At 33.1% G+C, this 17,329-nt stretch overlaps 1 protein-coding gene across 1 annotated transcript in view; it reads left to right on the forward strand.

Moving 5' to 3' along the window:
- LOC127698929 (uncharacterized) overlaps positions 1–17,329 on the forward strand; it is a 500,671-nt gene that overhangs the window by 256,321 nt on the left and 227,021 nt on the right. Inside the window, exon 13 of the mRNA XM_052202662.1 lies at positions 17,007–17,078. Within this exon, the coding sequence (XP_052058622.1) occupies positions 17,007–17,078 (72 nt within the window). The remainder of the gene's footprint in view (positions 1–17,006; positions 17,079–17,329) is intronic.

Below are 17,329 nucleotides of genomic sequence, written 5' to 3' on the forward strand. Positions count from 1 at the left end.
TCATATGGAGATTTCTTTCTATAACTCACATGTTACTACCAGTTCAGTTTGAGCTTTAATTCAGTGATATAGTGTTTCGACAAAAGCTTTATGCGTTTTTTCTATGCTAGAAATAGATCATTGAAGGAAATTAAGTAAAGCAGAATTCAATATAATAAGTTTGGTGCTGTTATAGTTATAGGACGACTAATTCGGGCCCGGTCAGAAAGAACATACAAGAAAGTAGTACATATTTTAAAAAGAAATAGTTTCTACGCATATCTGTAACTTTGCCAATAAGTAAAATATTCGGGATATTTTGGTAGCAAAGAAATCTTAAGGACTTGAGATCACTGTAGAACCCTTGTTGAAAGTAAAACAATAGAAATATCACTGTAGCTGCACGAAGCAAGAGGCAAATGAATTGTTTCGGTGTAAGAAAAATACAAGTCACTTTGTTTCTGCCTTAATCAATAACACACGATATCTATCAAACGAATTGAATGTTGAGGTACATTATAGTTTGCATTCTAATCAAAGAAAATAATTACCTTACACAGGTAATTATTTTATGCCTTGAAGCAAATTTCTTTGAAACTTGGTATCGTTCGGGTTGGTTCTTCAAAAGGAAGACCTGTCGTTCTAACAGAAAATAACTCCATACAAGTAAATAATTGATAATATCTTCTAAAAAAAAATAGAATATTAATATAGTGGTCTAAACATAAAATATAATTGATAATTTTTTCCCCCTTTTTTCTACATGTTGGAAAAGGAGTGTGTTTTGGTAAAAACCATACTGTTATGTAAAACGATGGATCAACAAGAACAATTTATGTATCTCACAGCTGGACAACTTGCTAACTAATTGAAAATTGCATTTCAAATGAGACTTTGGAATTCCTATATAAGTATATACCAATTTCCTTAAAATAAATGATACACTACACATTGATTTCAGTCTTAAATAATGCAAACATTTAAACTTCAGGTTAATTCTGCATGCATGCTAAATGACCACAAAAGGCTGAAATACCTTATTGTAGTAATTAGAGGGCTGCAATTTGACACCAACATAGTTGTCACATAACAACAATTAATGTAACATGATGACTAACAACAAATTCATAAAAGTTTGTGTGTTCCAAATATATGTTAAGCCACATTCATTTAGAATATTTTTTATTTGATCTAACCAAAAAAACCGATCTCCGTTCACATATGACAATTGAAAACAAAAGTTAGAAACAATTTTTGACAATTTTGACTCCTTTTTATAAAGAAGTTTAGTCAAGATGATATCATTCTATTTTTTATGTCAATTTCTAGAGGATATCTTCCAAGTTCACCATATATCATATACGATGGTGTAGAAGATTTCAAATGTAGCAGCAATTTACAAAATTTTAAGTGGACCTTTTCGATTATTTCGTTTTTGCTGAAACCCAATACTTCGCACCCATACAGTAAAATAGGTTTTATCATTTTATCAAATTATTCGATCTGTGTTTTGATTGCAAGGCCGTGATTTCTGCCTAATTTTAGAACCTCATAGAAAGCCTTAGTAGCTTTGTTGGCTATGGATTGTTTCAGTCTCTTAAAGTTCCCAATCCTGGCAAATTCTATCCGTAAATTATTAAAACTATTCACTATTTCTAGTTCTATTCCGTTCAAGTTTATACTAAAGGTTTCAAGGAAGTGTTCCTCTAGAAAAAACCATGATTTGACATTTATCAGCATTAACTTTCAGTTTCCATATAGAACAATAATCTTGAAATGAGTCAAGTTGCCTTTGGAGATCTGCAGGTGATTCTGCCATAAGCACAGTATCGTCAGCATATAAAATTACAAATAATTTTATATATGGATTAAGTCTGAGTTCAAAATCGTTAGAAAATGTTTTCAGTCCATTCAACTTAAAGTTTGATAAATTTGACTCAAGGTCGTTCATAAATGAGGCAAAAAGAAAAGGGGACAAATTTTCCCCTTGACGTACACCGTTACTACAATGGAACAATTCTGACTTACAATCATTATAAGAAATACAGGACTTTGTACCATTAAACATATTTACAATTATATTATGCATGTTACCATTCATATTATTTACTAGCAACTTATACCATAGTCTATCCCGCCAAATTTTGTCGAAAGCTTTTACAAAATCAATAAATCCGCAAAACATTTTTTCTTCTTTTTAAGAATTTCAAAAAAGTAAAAAATTATCAACAAATTATCAGTTGTTGAAAAGCCCTTACGAAATCCACATTGATTTTCATTCAAGATAAGAAATTCGTCTGAAACTCAGGTAATCGCTCACTCAAAATTGCAGTAAAGACTTTCCCAAGGTAATTCAGAATTGTTATTGGTTTATAATTTTTTGAGTCCATTTTGTTACCTTTGTTTTTGAAAATCGGTTTAATATATCCAATAAACCAACTATCCGGGACAACGTCTGTTACGAAAATAATATTAAATAGTTGCTCGTAAATGTCTATGAATATATTTTCTGTTGACTTAATGTACTCAGTTACAATTAGATCCTCCCCTGGGAATACATTTTTTAATTTTGTCTTTTGAAATGTTCTTATTGATACTTTCGTTCAGACGATAAATATCGATCGGGTCAATCAATATACGGTATGTTAAAGTCTTGCTTGTCATATGGTTCTTCGTTTAAAGCTTTAATAAATTCAAATTTTTTTTCAATAGGAATCTCTGGTTGCTCCCTATTTTTACCATTTTTCAATAGTTTCCAGAATTTCTGTGAATTATTTGATTTTTAAATTTGTAATTTTCCTTGACAACTTTCTTTTGTGGTCAAGAATAGCTTTTTTGTATCTTTTTTCAGCTAATTTCAAGTCTTGAAAGTTTTGATTTGTTCTATTTGTTTTGAATTTTCTTTTACGTTTTCTGAAATTTTGTCTCTTAAAATTACAGTCATCATTAAACCATCTTTTTTTTTTAATTTTCCAAGTGCCTTTTTTTCTTTTTGCCTAGAATTAGAAAATTTACAGGTTCCAAATGTGGATTTCGTAGAATTATAGAATATTGAACATAAATGATCAAGTAAGGTATTAATTTTTGTTTTATCGACTGACGAGTATGTTTTACTAATATCTATGTTTCCACCTGCAACTTCGTTAAACATTTCATCAACATTGCCTTGTTCAATCTGGTCTTTAAATTCAAGACATTTTTCTTGGTCCCATTTCTTAATTTTTTTCAGAAAATGTTTGACAATTACAATTTCACTAGTTTCCTCTACATTATCCAAGGATGACCCCGACAATGAAATTGCAAGTGCACAATGAACATCTGAATGAAAATGACTAAAATCTAATACAGAAAAATTTCTAAAACATTTCAATAAACTTGTAGAACTTATACAGTAATCTACTATGCTAGCGTTTTTACGTGTTAATTTTCCTATCATTTTGTCCTCACCTATTCTCCCATTTACAATAAATAGGTCATTTCCTTTGCAAAAATCTAAAATTTTCTTTCCGTACCTGTTTCTTATAGGATCCAAACTATTTCTTTTTCGTGGTATATTTAGTGAGTCAAGCGTCAGTACGTCGTTTTCTATGAAACTCGCCGCATTGTTTCCATGAATTTCTGTTGAAAGGAAAAAGTCATCGTCGTTGGCCGTTCGTCCGTTGAAGTCTCCAATAAGGGCTACGAATTTGTAATTTTTTGAGAAATTTATATACTCGCTCTCCATTTGACTAAATGCATCCTGTGAAGAAAATGCGGTATATTCAGGAGGTATCTATATTGTTACGGTATAGGGGGTAGGTTGTAGGTTTGTATGTATACACGACATTTTCGGGCTAATCAGTAAACACTCACTTCTATTTTCGCGTCCGTCGTTTACTGTTAGCCAACGTGTATATAAAGACATTTGATGAACATTACATATACTTTTATTGTTATTGTATGTAAATATTGTTTGTAAGGTATCTGGGAGTAATGATATATAGTTCGTCTTCACTGTTTGACCATGGGGGGGGGGCCTTGACTGAACGACGGTTCCCAACTTCTGTTTACCATTATTTCAAAAGTTTCCGCATTATTACCTTTCTATTTCATTTACGTAAGGTCTGAATATTGTGACCGGGGCCCATACATGCTAAGAATAAGCTTATTGTAAGCTTAGATAAGTCCCGTTTGTACATTTTCCGACTTGACAGAATGTCAACATTCGCAATCGCCGCCATTTGCATTACTAGGTTTATTGACGTCAGTGGCCTAATGACCTGAGATCAGCATCCATCAGCATTACTTAATTTGCCCACAATCACCATAGGGGCACGAGACTTTGTTGAGACAGAAGTATAAAAACGAGTGGACAACAGTCTTCAAAGAGACTGCGGCCCGCTACTAGGGCGTTCACTCCTGATACTAAGGAAATAACCAGAACAAACCAAGTACGCCGCAACCCGTAAATACATGTACCTTTGATATGGTATGCATCCCCGTTGCATAAATGGACCAAACCATGATCGACCTAGATGTTTTACTACGTTTACTACGATGTTGACAAACGATAATTAACGTACCAAAAAGGGGGGTTTCTGTATATTTTATAACTTAAGAGCTCTGGTGGGTTTTTATGTAATTTATACTTGTAATAGTATTGAATGTTTTGTATTTAATAAATTGTAAAAGCTTAATTCAATCTTGTTATCTGTTGTACATGTAATAAGTTAGTCAATGTTAATGAGTTTCGGAGCTACCATATTTCAACCAGTGCTTTAGCTGTTTTGCCTGCTACGCTACCTTTTCCTCGACCATTTTGCCAGCTACGCTACTAGTAATATGATAGTTTGCAACTCAATACCAGGGTTAACAGATCTATATTAGAATTTACCAATAATATAGTAACCAGTGTGATAACCTACATAAATACGTTTTACTTATGGGACACACCCACCCGTCCCGTAACAATATACTGTACCTATAACAATATCTTGATCTAAACTTAAAAGGTCTGATGAGACTGTAAACCGAAGCACGTATTTAGAATGTGTACGTAATGGTTTTATTTTACTTGCTATTTCTTTTCTATAGCCAAGAATGATGCGACAAGATCGAGTTTTAGCTACAGAATTTCTATTTTTCATTTGGAATTCATACCCTGGTAGCTTAATTGTGTCAATATAATTAGTTTTTGTTTCTACTAAACAATTATGTCATTTTTTCTTATTAATTTTTCAAATTCTTCGTAGTTCAATCTCTTCTCAATTCGCCAACAGTTAAGACCTATAATATTTAAAAAATTATTTTGTACATTTGTACATGTATCATTTTTATAGTCATTAATATTAATGTTATTAACAGAAGGATCATAGTTTTTTTTCTGATTCATTTATAGTTCTAAATGTATGTTCTCCTTGGCATTTCTAATGAGGTGTCTCAGAGCTAGACCCTGCACGATGTCGTTTGTATCGTCTATTCTGCTTGTTATCAGAAGGAAGTCATCAGAACATCCCTGTATCCAGTTTTCTCTCCGCTACCTTCGCGCTGAGTTTCTGTTGATACTCGTTCTTTGTTTTGCGAAGTGGGGTTTTCTGTATTTTGTCTCGGAATGAAAAGATCCCCATCGATATATAGTTTGTCTCTGAACATTGTGACAGGTTTTCCGTCCTGTTTTGCCATTTTCATAACAAGATAAATCCTTTGTCCTTCTTCTTCTATTTCCGCCGGAAATTGCTCCTGTATTCCAAAAGGTTTACCTCGTAACTTATACGCATTATTCAGAACTTGTTCCAAGTCACGACGATAACGAAACCGAGCTACTATTGGTCGTGCTCTATTGAAAAAAGTAAAATAACAAAAATACCGAACTCTGAGGAAAATTCAAACGGAAAGTCCGTATGGAGACTTCTCTTTCCGAATCTATGGACATTTCCAAATTCAATCAGGTGTTGTATTTCAAGCTCTTCGTACAAGAAGTTTTGTAGCTTTTGTTCACAATTTTCATATTTTGCATAGGCTAAACCTTTAAAAATCTATTTGTTTTTCATGGACCTACATTGTAGGTCTAATATCGAATCTTTCATTTTTTTTTATTTCATTGAGAGGAAGCTGTAGTTGTTCTTTTGGACTTTGTTCTAGCCTAAAAATTCTTGTATATTGGTGTATAACGTTTATCGTATTTTTTTTTGGACTCGTCCTTGAATATCATCAAAAAGGTAACTTACACCTTGACAACTCGACTGGCACTCGGTAAGCTGTAGGGTAATTTCGCTTCGGACACTGACATATTAGTTTGGTTAAGGTCATCTATTCGTTTGTCTATTTTCGTTTTAATTCCCTTAACTCTGGAATCAATGTTAGTTACCACTTTGAGGATCATATTAAGTAAATCCATAATATTATTAGGACCATCTTGTCTAGTCTTAATTATTTTGCGGGTCTCTTTTATTAGTTTACAGGTTTCATTCAGTGACATATTTTCAGAGGTCATAGGTCAAATTTACTATACAGTTAGTTGATTTACAATTTAACCAAAGGTACAAAGTTCAACTTCATTCAATGTGTTATGACAAATTGGTTAATCAAAACGATGTGTCTTTGTCCAAACTAACTAAGGACATTTTTACCACGTGTTAGATTGTGGTTTGTCATTACGTCGTCTGATCTTTTAATCACCGAACGTGACTTATTCCCGATTATGACTGTTTTGCTGAGTGTGAAATCGCATTGCTATAAGACGTGTCACGGTACTTTTTAATCCCAAATTCATGTATTTTATTTTGATGTTATATTTGTTATTCTCGTCGGATTTTGTCAAATGTCTTAACGTCTTTTCTGTTATATTCGTGTGTTATGGTAAAGATAATTAATCACCCCCTTCATTTATTAGATTTTAGTTTGGTTCAACGATATTTATACGACATATTTGGTTTACAGTTTGATTCAGAAGAAACACCGACATAGCTAGATAATACAATTAATTATCTAATTACTACCACAATTTGATATTAATAGTATTGTAATTTTCATTGTTATTAATAAATGTAATGTCAGTAATAAAATCTAATCTTGTATCAATCCTAATTCTATCTTATTTTTGGTAAATATTTTTACAAATTCAAATGTGACGTCACTTTGTGTGTTTTTTTTTTAATTTCAAATGTGACGTCACTTTGTGCGTTGAGGCTTTGGCTAACTCGGCTGTGTATTTTTATGTGTTGGATTAAGTTGTTTTATGTAATGTATCCGTTTTTATTCTGTAGTTAGTCCCCACTTCGGTTTTATCATGTATATCTATTATATAGTCATTTTATAAAATTTACTGTTTGCAAAAGTATAAATTATTCTAAATAATAAGGATGTTCTTGTCCCAGACAGAAAATCCTGGCCGTGTTAGGCGCAACTTTTTGGAAGTTTTGGTCCTCGGTGCTCTTCAGCTTTGTACTTGTTTTGGCTTTCAAACATTTTTCATCTGAGCGTGACTGGTTAGTCTTGTGTGGACGAGACGCACGTCTGGCGTATTAAATTTTAAACCTAGTACCTTTTGTTAGCTATTATTCGTATGTTTCTTTGTCCTATATATTCTCCCATTTATTTGTATTGTAGTCATGTCATGTTATGTTGTCATTTTAATGTTATATTTAACATTGCCATAAAAGCGGGAGGTTTGGTATGCCACAAAACCAGGTTCAACCCACCATTTTTTTCTTAAAATGTCCTGTACCAAGTCAGGAAAATGGCCATTGTTACATTATAGTTCGTTTCTGTGTGTGTTACATTTTAATGTTGTGTTTTTGTTGTGTCGTTGTTCTCCTCTTATATTTGCGTTTCCCTCAGTTTTAGTTTGTAACCCGGATTTGTTTTTATCTCTATCGATTTATGAGTTTCGAACAGCGGTATACTACTGTTGCCTTTATTTATGAACTGTTTTATGCGTAGCGTTTTGCCCCGGGGTATATTCAAGCCAGGTCTCAATGAACAAAGAAAATATTAATTAGTGCAAATAAAATGTGCATAAGACACCTCAAACTACTCAAATTATACACAATATCGTATATTTTCGTTTTGTGAAATATTATTTCCATATCATAAGTATAACTATCCAAACTCGAAGAAATTTTGTTGAACGAAAAAAAACTTCATGTTGGTTCAATGGGGAACTCTCTGCCCGATTGAGAAAGTTCGGTATTACTATATTATATAAAATCAACGGAGCTTGAATAACTAAATGAAATTGACAATGGGCATCTGAGATCAATGGATACAATTTCTTTATATCGAACTCTTTAACAACTTGAAATAAATGTGATGACAATAATAAATAGTCAATAATACTTGTGCCATTACAAGTTTTTTTTACCAACACCTCTATCATTACCCACTCGAGAGTTTGCTATATACATGTTATTTCTTTTACAAACATTTAATAGTTTGTGTCTATATTCATTTGGTGCACAACTACAACTTGAAACTCTGTGTAATCGAATATTGCTTCTAGGTGAATTTTCATAATAAAACATATTTCGAATTTGCAGGTGGACTATAAACAAAACCTAGTAGACAATCTGTTTTCTGGTTTATAATAAGTTTTGAGATCTTGACCCACTGTACGAATTCACAATGTATTTGAAAAATTGAAATAACGTTTTAATCTAGTTCTATACATAACAATCCCCCGATTTTCTATTACATTTTTTTTCTACGTCTAGAATAATACATATAATCGTCAGGTATATTTGACATACTAATTTTTTTTTTATAGTACAGACGTTAGGAAAACAAATTTGTAATTCAGAAAAAATATGTTCCGTATTGTTTGTTCGACAATCACATGTACTGATATTTTTTTATGTCCCTCTTGCACTACATCCTTATGCGCTAGGCATTCTAGGTTGGATCACTGCAGGGGGGAAAGCCAAAGGGGGAAGTAGTCATTGTTCCATGTCTCGCTGGTTTTGGAAAGATGATCTAGGTGGCATTTGTGGTGGCCGTCGTTGGAAAAATCACTTCTTGTCAATATAAAGTTTATCATCACGTTAATGTGCTAAGTGACCCTTTTGTTTAACGTCCTTCGTGATTGGCACCAATTCTCGCTTTCTTTGAGTAACTTTTCCGGAAATTGTTCATAGACTCGAAAGGTATCACTTTCTTTTATTCTTTTTCTCGCAGCCGCCAACACTTTTCTTTCTTTTCTCAAATTTAGCAACGATTTCCCCTGGGACCCTTGTCATTTCACGGTTTTAGTCTATGAACTACGTTGAACGCAATAACTTCTTCGATTCCAAGCTCATTTGATAAAAAAAATCAGTTTTTCTTCTGTATTTTCTTGTTGTTTGATTTAAGAAACATAAGGAATGCAACGAAATATCAGATTGTCTGTCATTGAGCGAGTTTGCATACTTACCAATTACTAGTATTCTGTCCTTCAATTAACAATTTTTGTTTTGAAGTTTTTCATTTTCACTTTTTATAAAATCAACATTCTGTTCAATCACCGATGAACGTATTGTTGATTCTTGTATATATGTATTGTGATTGTTTAATTGTGCGGCATATCTGTTACGTTTCTGTCCGAATGTTCGAATCACTGTTCCATGGCATTCATTTTCATAACAATGTGATCAAATACGTCTATTTTTCTTTAGTTTTTGGGAACAGTCTTTCATAAATTTTCAAATTTACCGTACAAAGAAAATTCAGTTTTTTGAGATAGTGGCGAACTGAAGCTGAGGTAAGTTGAAGAGGTTGGTTTTCTACCAAAAATTCAGCAGGAGTTGTTGGGGGGAGCCATCAGATAAGTTTAATAATGCGTTCCGATTGAAGTTTGACCGTCTTTGTTTAAATGGAGTAAATTAATCATATTACCATACAATATATTGTGAGTTGTATTCAGTTGATCCGCTACTGGTGACGTGGGTGTATTCAGGTTAACACTTTGTACTTTGTTTACACTGGCGTCCATTTTTGTTGTCTTTGATTGTGGTGGTGTCTTACTTGAACTTCGTTTCCATTTACTCTTTCCTTTTTTCGATCCTATGTGCACTCAAAATGTTGCTAAAAAACCAAATGTTAGTCATGTTCTATCAGAAAGTCCAATTAATTTCAAACACACATAAATAATAACTTTTTTTGTGAGAGACTAGAAGCCCTGTCTATCCTGTCCGCCATGTTTTCTAGGTAACAGACATGCATAAAAGGTTGCCTCTAACGCATACAAATGTGAGATAAATAATGTTTCCAGGAGTATCAATATAAGCTTGAATGGGAACTGCGTAGTAAATCCGAAAATGAACACAGAGATCTGTGGAAAATTTTAAACAAGTTCGACAGAACAACGGAGAACAACGCGGGTATTATATACCTATTGATGATCTGTAGACGTACTTCTAAAACCTTAATTCTGATAGTGAACATGATGAAATAGTTGATTTTGAAATCCCAAAGTGTGATAATGAATTAATAAAGAAATTCTGAATGGTAATTTACAGATGATGAGATCTTGAAGCCGGCTAGAGAAATGAAAAAAGGTAAAGCCCCAGGTTACGATAATATAGTAAATGAATACATCAAATCTTCACTTCATTTATATTTGTCTTTATACACCAAATTCTCCAATAAATCTTAGATACACGAATAATTCCTAGGTACATTGTTGCCTATTTTCAAAAATAAAGGGGATTCTTTGAATCTCGATTTTTACAGAGGTATAACCCTGGTATCCTGTATTGTATGGGTAAAGTAGGCTTTCAGAATATGCTGACTTGGTTGATATGATACCAGATCCACAAGTCGGGTAGAAAGGGATATTCAACTATTGGCAATATGTTTTGTTTACATGTTTTGATCGAACTGTATTTATCTTCAAAAACACACATCTATAGACTTCAAAAAGCATTTGACACTGTTTGGAAATTAGGCCTGTGGCAAAAACTGGTGAAAAATGATATTTCTGGAAAAGTACTGAATGTTATTTACAATATGTATGATAGTATAAAATCTTGTGTTAAAAAGGGTGATGAATTTTACTCATTTGAAATGGGGGTCCGTCAAGGGGAAAATGTGTTTTCTTTCCTTTTTTTTTATATGCCTTTCTGACCTAGAAGAATTTTTATGTAAAAATAATATAGAAGGTCTGGGAACTATGTCATTATTTTGTCCAAGAACAACTTATAACCTATTTGTTTATTTACATATTATCATATGATTGTGAAACTATTTCATTGGCTGAGTTTGCAGCAGAATTACAAAATACTCCGAATGTTTTTTCAAAATTACCGTACCCATTGGAAATTATCTGTGAATACCGATAAAACAAGAGTTGTTATTTTTTCTAAAAGACAAGCGGGTACTAATTGTGAGTTTAAAATATATGGATCAAGTATTGAAATTCTAGATTCTTATTCGTATATTGGACTTTTATTCAATTATAATAGCAAGTTTACTATTGCAAAGAAGATATAGTTTTACAAGCCGAAAAGCTGCTTTTGCTCTTTATAGAAAGATAAGAAATATTTCTATACCAGTAGATTTGCAATTAAAATTGTTTGATTCGTTAATAGAACATTTGTTTTTACTTTATTAGTGTGAAGTTCTGGGATTTGAAAATAAGAAAATTATGGAAAAGTACAGCTTCAATTTTTGAAACGAGTAGAATGTTAGAATAAATACGCCGAACTTTATGGTCTATACTGAAACAGGTCGATATCCTTTAGCTATCAAGATAAAATCAAGACTATTAAACTTTTGGTCAAAATAATTGATTAATAAAAATAAATTGTGTAGTATGATGTATCAAATATTGTATAATATGCATAGTCTTCATTTATGTGATTCTAAATGGATCGGTTACATGTATATTAAGTCAATTTTAGATAATGTAGGTTTAAGCTATGTATGGAACAGTCAGTGCCCTTTGACAACATTAGATACACAATTTTTATTCGGCAAATCATTTGTGATCAATTTATTCAGAAATGGAATAGCGGGATAGACAATTTATCTAGAGGTCAATTTTATTCCTTATTCAAAGGAACATATTATATAAATATAATTTATATTACTAAACTACGATGTCAAACATCAAATTTCCGATTGAAACTAACAGATGGATAAACATTCCTATAGGGAAGAAAGATATTGCACATTATGTAATGACAGATCAGTCGGGGATGAAGTTCACTATTTAGATATTTGTCAACACACAGATATCAAAATTTTGAGAGAAAAATATATACCAGATTATTTTTAGAAAATCCTTAATACGATAAAACGAAAAGGATGATATCACTTTGTAAAAATAAAGTCCTGAATAAATTTGTCTTTCCTTCTTAAGAATATTACTAAATATCTATGATATAACTTACCAAAATTCTATTCTTATGTACGAACTTCTCCAGTTTACATGAGTTTGGCATAAACTTTATATAATTTTGGGTCCTCCATGTTCTTCATATTCGTACTTTATTTGGCCTTTTTAACTTTTTTGATTCGAGCGTCACTGATGAGTCTTTTGTAGACGAATCTCGCGTCTGGCGTACAAAATTTTAATCATTGTAATATCTATGATGAGTTCATTTACACATGTGGTTATATAAATTTCGTTGATATAAAAAGGTCAGTTAAAGGCCAGTTAAGGTCAGCTGTACTCTTAATTTGTTGTACATTACCAAATCAAATGTATGTATATGTATATAATGATACGCTCTGTCGTGTCCATCATTGTAATACAGTGAAACTTGCGAAAACCGAACCTTGATTAAACCGAACCTTGATTAAACCGAATTTTACTTTAAACCGAACAATTTCCAAAACCCCATGAAATTTCACTCTTAATTAACGTTAGTTCAACCTGAACAAACCAAACCCTGCCGATACCGAATTCCGAACGCTTTTTGAAAGCTTGTTCACAATTAAGAAACATCAAATTTTACCATTTCATTGGTCGAGAGCACCTTGCTATATTCTAAGTTAATGATCTCCGTTTCACACACACATGTGATACAAGACGTTAGCCAAAATTAACTATCACTAGACAAAGTAGAATATTACTTTAGTTATAAATATGTGCTAAATTGGATAGTCTATGAAAAGTTGGCACATACTTACAACTTCTCGTCCAATTTAATTACTTAAAATTGCCTTCTAAGTTTTATAGTACATACGTTTTCCGTGTACTAAGTAACTATACATGAATGATCACAAGGGTACGATTTCAAGATTCACTTGTTGTCGAGTATCGAGTTGCGAGTAACAAAAGACGAGTTGCGAGTTACAAAAGTCGAGTTGCGAATTACGTAAGTCGAGTTGCGAGTTACGAAAGCCGAGTTGCGAGTTACGAAATTAGATTTGCGTGAAAATGGGGAAAACTATTTTAATTTTTTGGTGTATCTCTTTAACATTTTTGAATGATGATTGCTTATAGAATTGTATACACTATTGTTGATTCTTTTTGTTGTTTGGACTTCATCTGAGTCTCGTGTAAAAAAAATGAATGGATTGCTTACACAATCACTACGCAAAGTATGGTTATTTTCTGAAGAAACAGATAGCCTTTTGAAATACAGCGGATGGCTTGATGTAGTTTAATTATTATTAAATTTCATAGCTAGCACCGTCATATTAAACGTAAAGGGAGATAGCAACTAAACTATAGTACATATATGTAAAAGACCCCTTCTGCAGATTTCGTTAAGAGTGGACTCTTTGGGGCAGCTGCAGAGGCAATATTTGTTAGGGACCCCAAAATTTATTCTTTGGCAGTGACACTCAAAATTGTGGACGTTTAAGTTATATATGTCTACATTGGCTAGAGGTGAAGGGGGAAGGTTGAGCGCTCATAAAACCTGTTTAACCCCGCCGCATTTTTTGCGTCTGTCCTAAGTCAGGAACCTTTAGCCTTTGTTGGTCTTGTATATTATTTAATTTTGGTTCATCTATATGTTTCGGAGCATAGAATAGCGTCCATTTTCTTGATCTAGTGTACATTGTGTTTCGGGGCCTGCTCGGGGCTGCCTCTGGGTGTGGGATTTCTCGCTGTGTTGAAGACCCATTGGTGACTTGTATATTGTGGTTGGGTTGTTGTCTCTTTGACACATTCCCCGTTTCCATTATTTATTTTATACATGTAGCTGTCAAAGATACTTTTGTAAAAGAGACAAAAGACGCAGTTTTGGAATATGTAACTTCTTTCTAAAAAACGGGTTAATCATACAAAAATGTACAATACCCAGCTGATATCTGAAACTACAACATTTGTATCAAGGCTGCATGCAGGTAAAAAAGTAAACTTGTGACAGACAAGGCTTCCGTGTTCATACCGTAAAAACACACGCCAAAACATTCCTTAAAACTGTTCCTTTATTTTTTGTAACAGCGGTATAGCTTATTGTAGAATAACGTCTTTCCAAATTAAAAAAATAATCCAAATTATGATCTCCTATGCCAGGAAGTAACCATAATGCCATAGAAAGATATCTATAGCATTCTTATTTTTGCGTTGTAGTATTCAGATATACATACATTGAACAACTCGATTATTAACTATTTGGTATATATATGCACTCTCCGCTTGCGGTTGAATCACAAAGTTAACAAAGTTCAAAATTATTTAATTTATCACATAAAGCACATAGCATATCACATTTCTGACTAATTCATGAGATATTTTCCTAAGTTAAATGTGCAATTGTGCCTATATCACCCTAAAACTTTGCGAAAGACGAAGAGTTAGCACTTGGTACATGTATGCTAATGAATTTCCTTTATTCAAGCGTCACTGGTGAGTCTTGTAAAGACGAAACGCGCATCTGGCGTAGAAAATATTATAAGCCTGGTACCTTTGATAAGTATTTACTTTAGGCCTAACACAGTGCCATATTCTGTGAGATGTCGATAATTTGCAAGTATATTTCATTTGTCTACATGATTTATTTTCTTATGCTTGATTTGTTCAGTACGGTATACATTTTGTCTTATATCTACAGTATATCCTGTTTTATATTAGAAAATGAACAATGTCGCTCTCATGAAAGAAATTTAAGCGTGCGTGACTTTGCAACATATAGACTCTTATAAATAAGTATCACATAACTCTTTCAAATCCTGCAATCAAAATACCGGGACCCTTCCTCATGCAGTGTATAACTAAGTTCGGGTACATGTATGCTTTGTTTATTAAATGCGAAGTAAACCTGAAAATTCTGTTTCAAATATCAGACTACACGACCGTTTATATATACGACCGTGTATATATATATAATTCTTAAGAAATTAGAGAAACATAATATTTTTGTAACTCGCAACTCGGCCTTCGTAACTCGCAACTCGACTTTCGTAACTCGCAACTCGACCTTCGTAACTCGCAACTCGACTTGCGTAACTCGCAACTCGACTTTCGTAACTTGCAACTCGACTTTTGTAACTCGCAACTCGGCCTTTTCAACTCGCAACTTGCAACTCGACGATAAGAAACCATCTACGATTTCATTGTATCGTTAGCAAGATATTAAAATAAATTTCCACTGGCTATTTTAGAAATTTTTTTTGGAGGTTTGTATTCTAATTCTACAATTTTGTCTACATCAATATTATTCTATAGCCGTAAATAAGTTGGTATTAGGTATTAAAGTCGTTAACTAAGATGATGTTAAAAAAATGTCATTCACATAATTTGTCAAACAATCATTCTACTAAAACAAGATGGTGTGGTGATGTTGATGATGAAATCCAAATGAAACGTTCAAATATTCATCTAACTGCTTGAAGAAATTGAAAGATACTGGTCATTTTGAAATTTATGTGAAATTCAATAAATGTGTTGCAACAGATCAAAAGCTTCTGGATAATATTGCATATTTACTGTTTTGCGATGTAGTGAATTGTATTTTCTAGAGAATACGTCACAAATATGATACAGTGAGACCGTAAACCATTTTGGAGAATCGAGTTTAAACTACTTTAAGTGAAGTTCTTGAGGTTTATGTTAGGTCCAACAAATTATGATGACATTATGAATGATGTTATAGAGGGTTGAATATACGATACAGGGCTAATAGCTTGTCGCGAATGCACACGTTCATGGTATGAGGAACCACATATAGAGAGATTGTCGGAAGTACAAATCAATCGACCTATCCATGTCCGGAGAGGCACTTGGAGGTATTTTAAGTGTAACATTCCTTCCTATGCCAGTGACATACCTAAAACGTTCGTGGTCAACACGACATTTGTGACCAAAAGGGAAGTAATTGGGTTGTCCTTCATTTTCCCGAATCAGTCCGCCCGCATTTCTCAACTGCCTAGGACAACTACTAGACATGTACCAACGACATTTTTGAAATACACTCATCGTCAGCGATCTACATTACTGATTTCCGAAACAAATCGACCATGCCGACGCCTTCGAACATGTGGACTGTTTTGCACTTACGTAAAAAAAGATGTCTAGGTTTCTAGATGGCAGGTACTCGGAATGACTTAATCAAAAGGCTTGGATGCAAACGGCAGAAAATTGATCGTGTTATTTTTATCCTGTTTCTTATTTTCTCACGAAAACAACCAAAAGACAGCGAGAACTATGGATTACATCACTACACCAAATTGAGATGCCATAGTACTTTTTGAGATGCCATAGTACTTTTTGAGATGCCATAGTACATTTTGAGATGCCATAGTACTTTTCTACACAAGACTTGGAATCCAACAACGCCACTTTATACTTGAATATTCCGCAGAACCCTATACGACTTTGTGTTTCTTTTGATCATGTGAGACCTAATACACGTTTCTCGAATACCTAACTTGCAATTTCAGCTTACAATCAAATAAAATACGGTATCTTCTTGAAAACATTGACAGAAACTGATGTTTTGAAATAATTATTAGCAAATAGATGTATATAAAAAAATAAGTGGGAAATATATCAGAAAAAGTTGTTTCACGTCATGCTTTAGTACAATTTCATAATTTCATGAACTTGAAATATGTATCATTTGAATCATATTAATATGAAATTATCAGCTTTAATTGGTATTTTACACATTTTGCAGACTTCTAAAGAATTCACTGTAGCTGTTACGTATGCTGATTTGATTTCAACTCGGTATGAATATGGTTTTCAGGTATATATTATTTTTACCGGGGTTAATACGCATGAAAAGACATTTTTACGGTTTTTATACGACCGCAAAAAAATTTTGCGGTCGTATATTGGTATGACGTTGGCGTCGTTGTCGTCGTCGTCGTCGTCGTCGTCGTCGTCCGAAGACACGTTGGTTTTCGCACTCTAACTGTAGTTTAAGTAGATGGATCTCTATGGAATTTTACCATAAGGTTCAATACCACATAAGGAAGGTGGGGATTGATTTTGGGG

The sequence above is a fragment of the Mytilus californianus genome, unplaced genomic scaffold (assembly GCF_021869535.1).
Source record: "Mytilus californianus isolate M0D057914Y unplaced genomic scaffold, xbMytCali1.0.p SCAF_4, whole genome shotgun sequence".
NCBI classification, from domain to species: domain Eukaryota; kingdom Metazoa; phylum Mollusca; class Bivalvia; order Mytilida; family Mytilidae; genus Mytilus; species Mytilus californianus.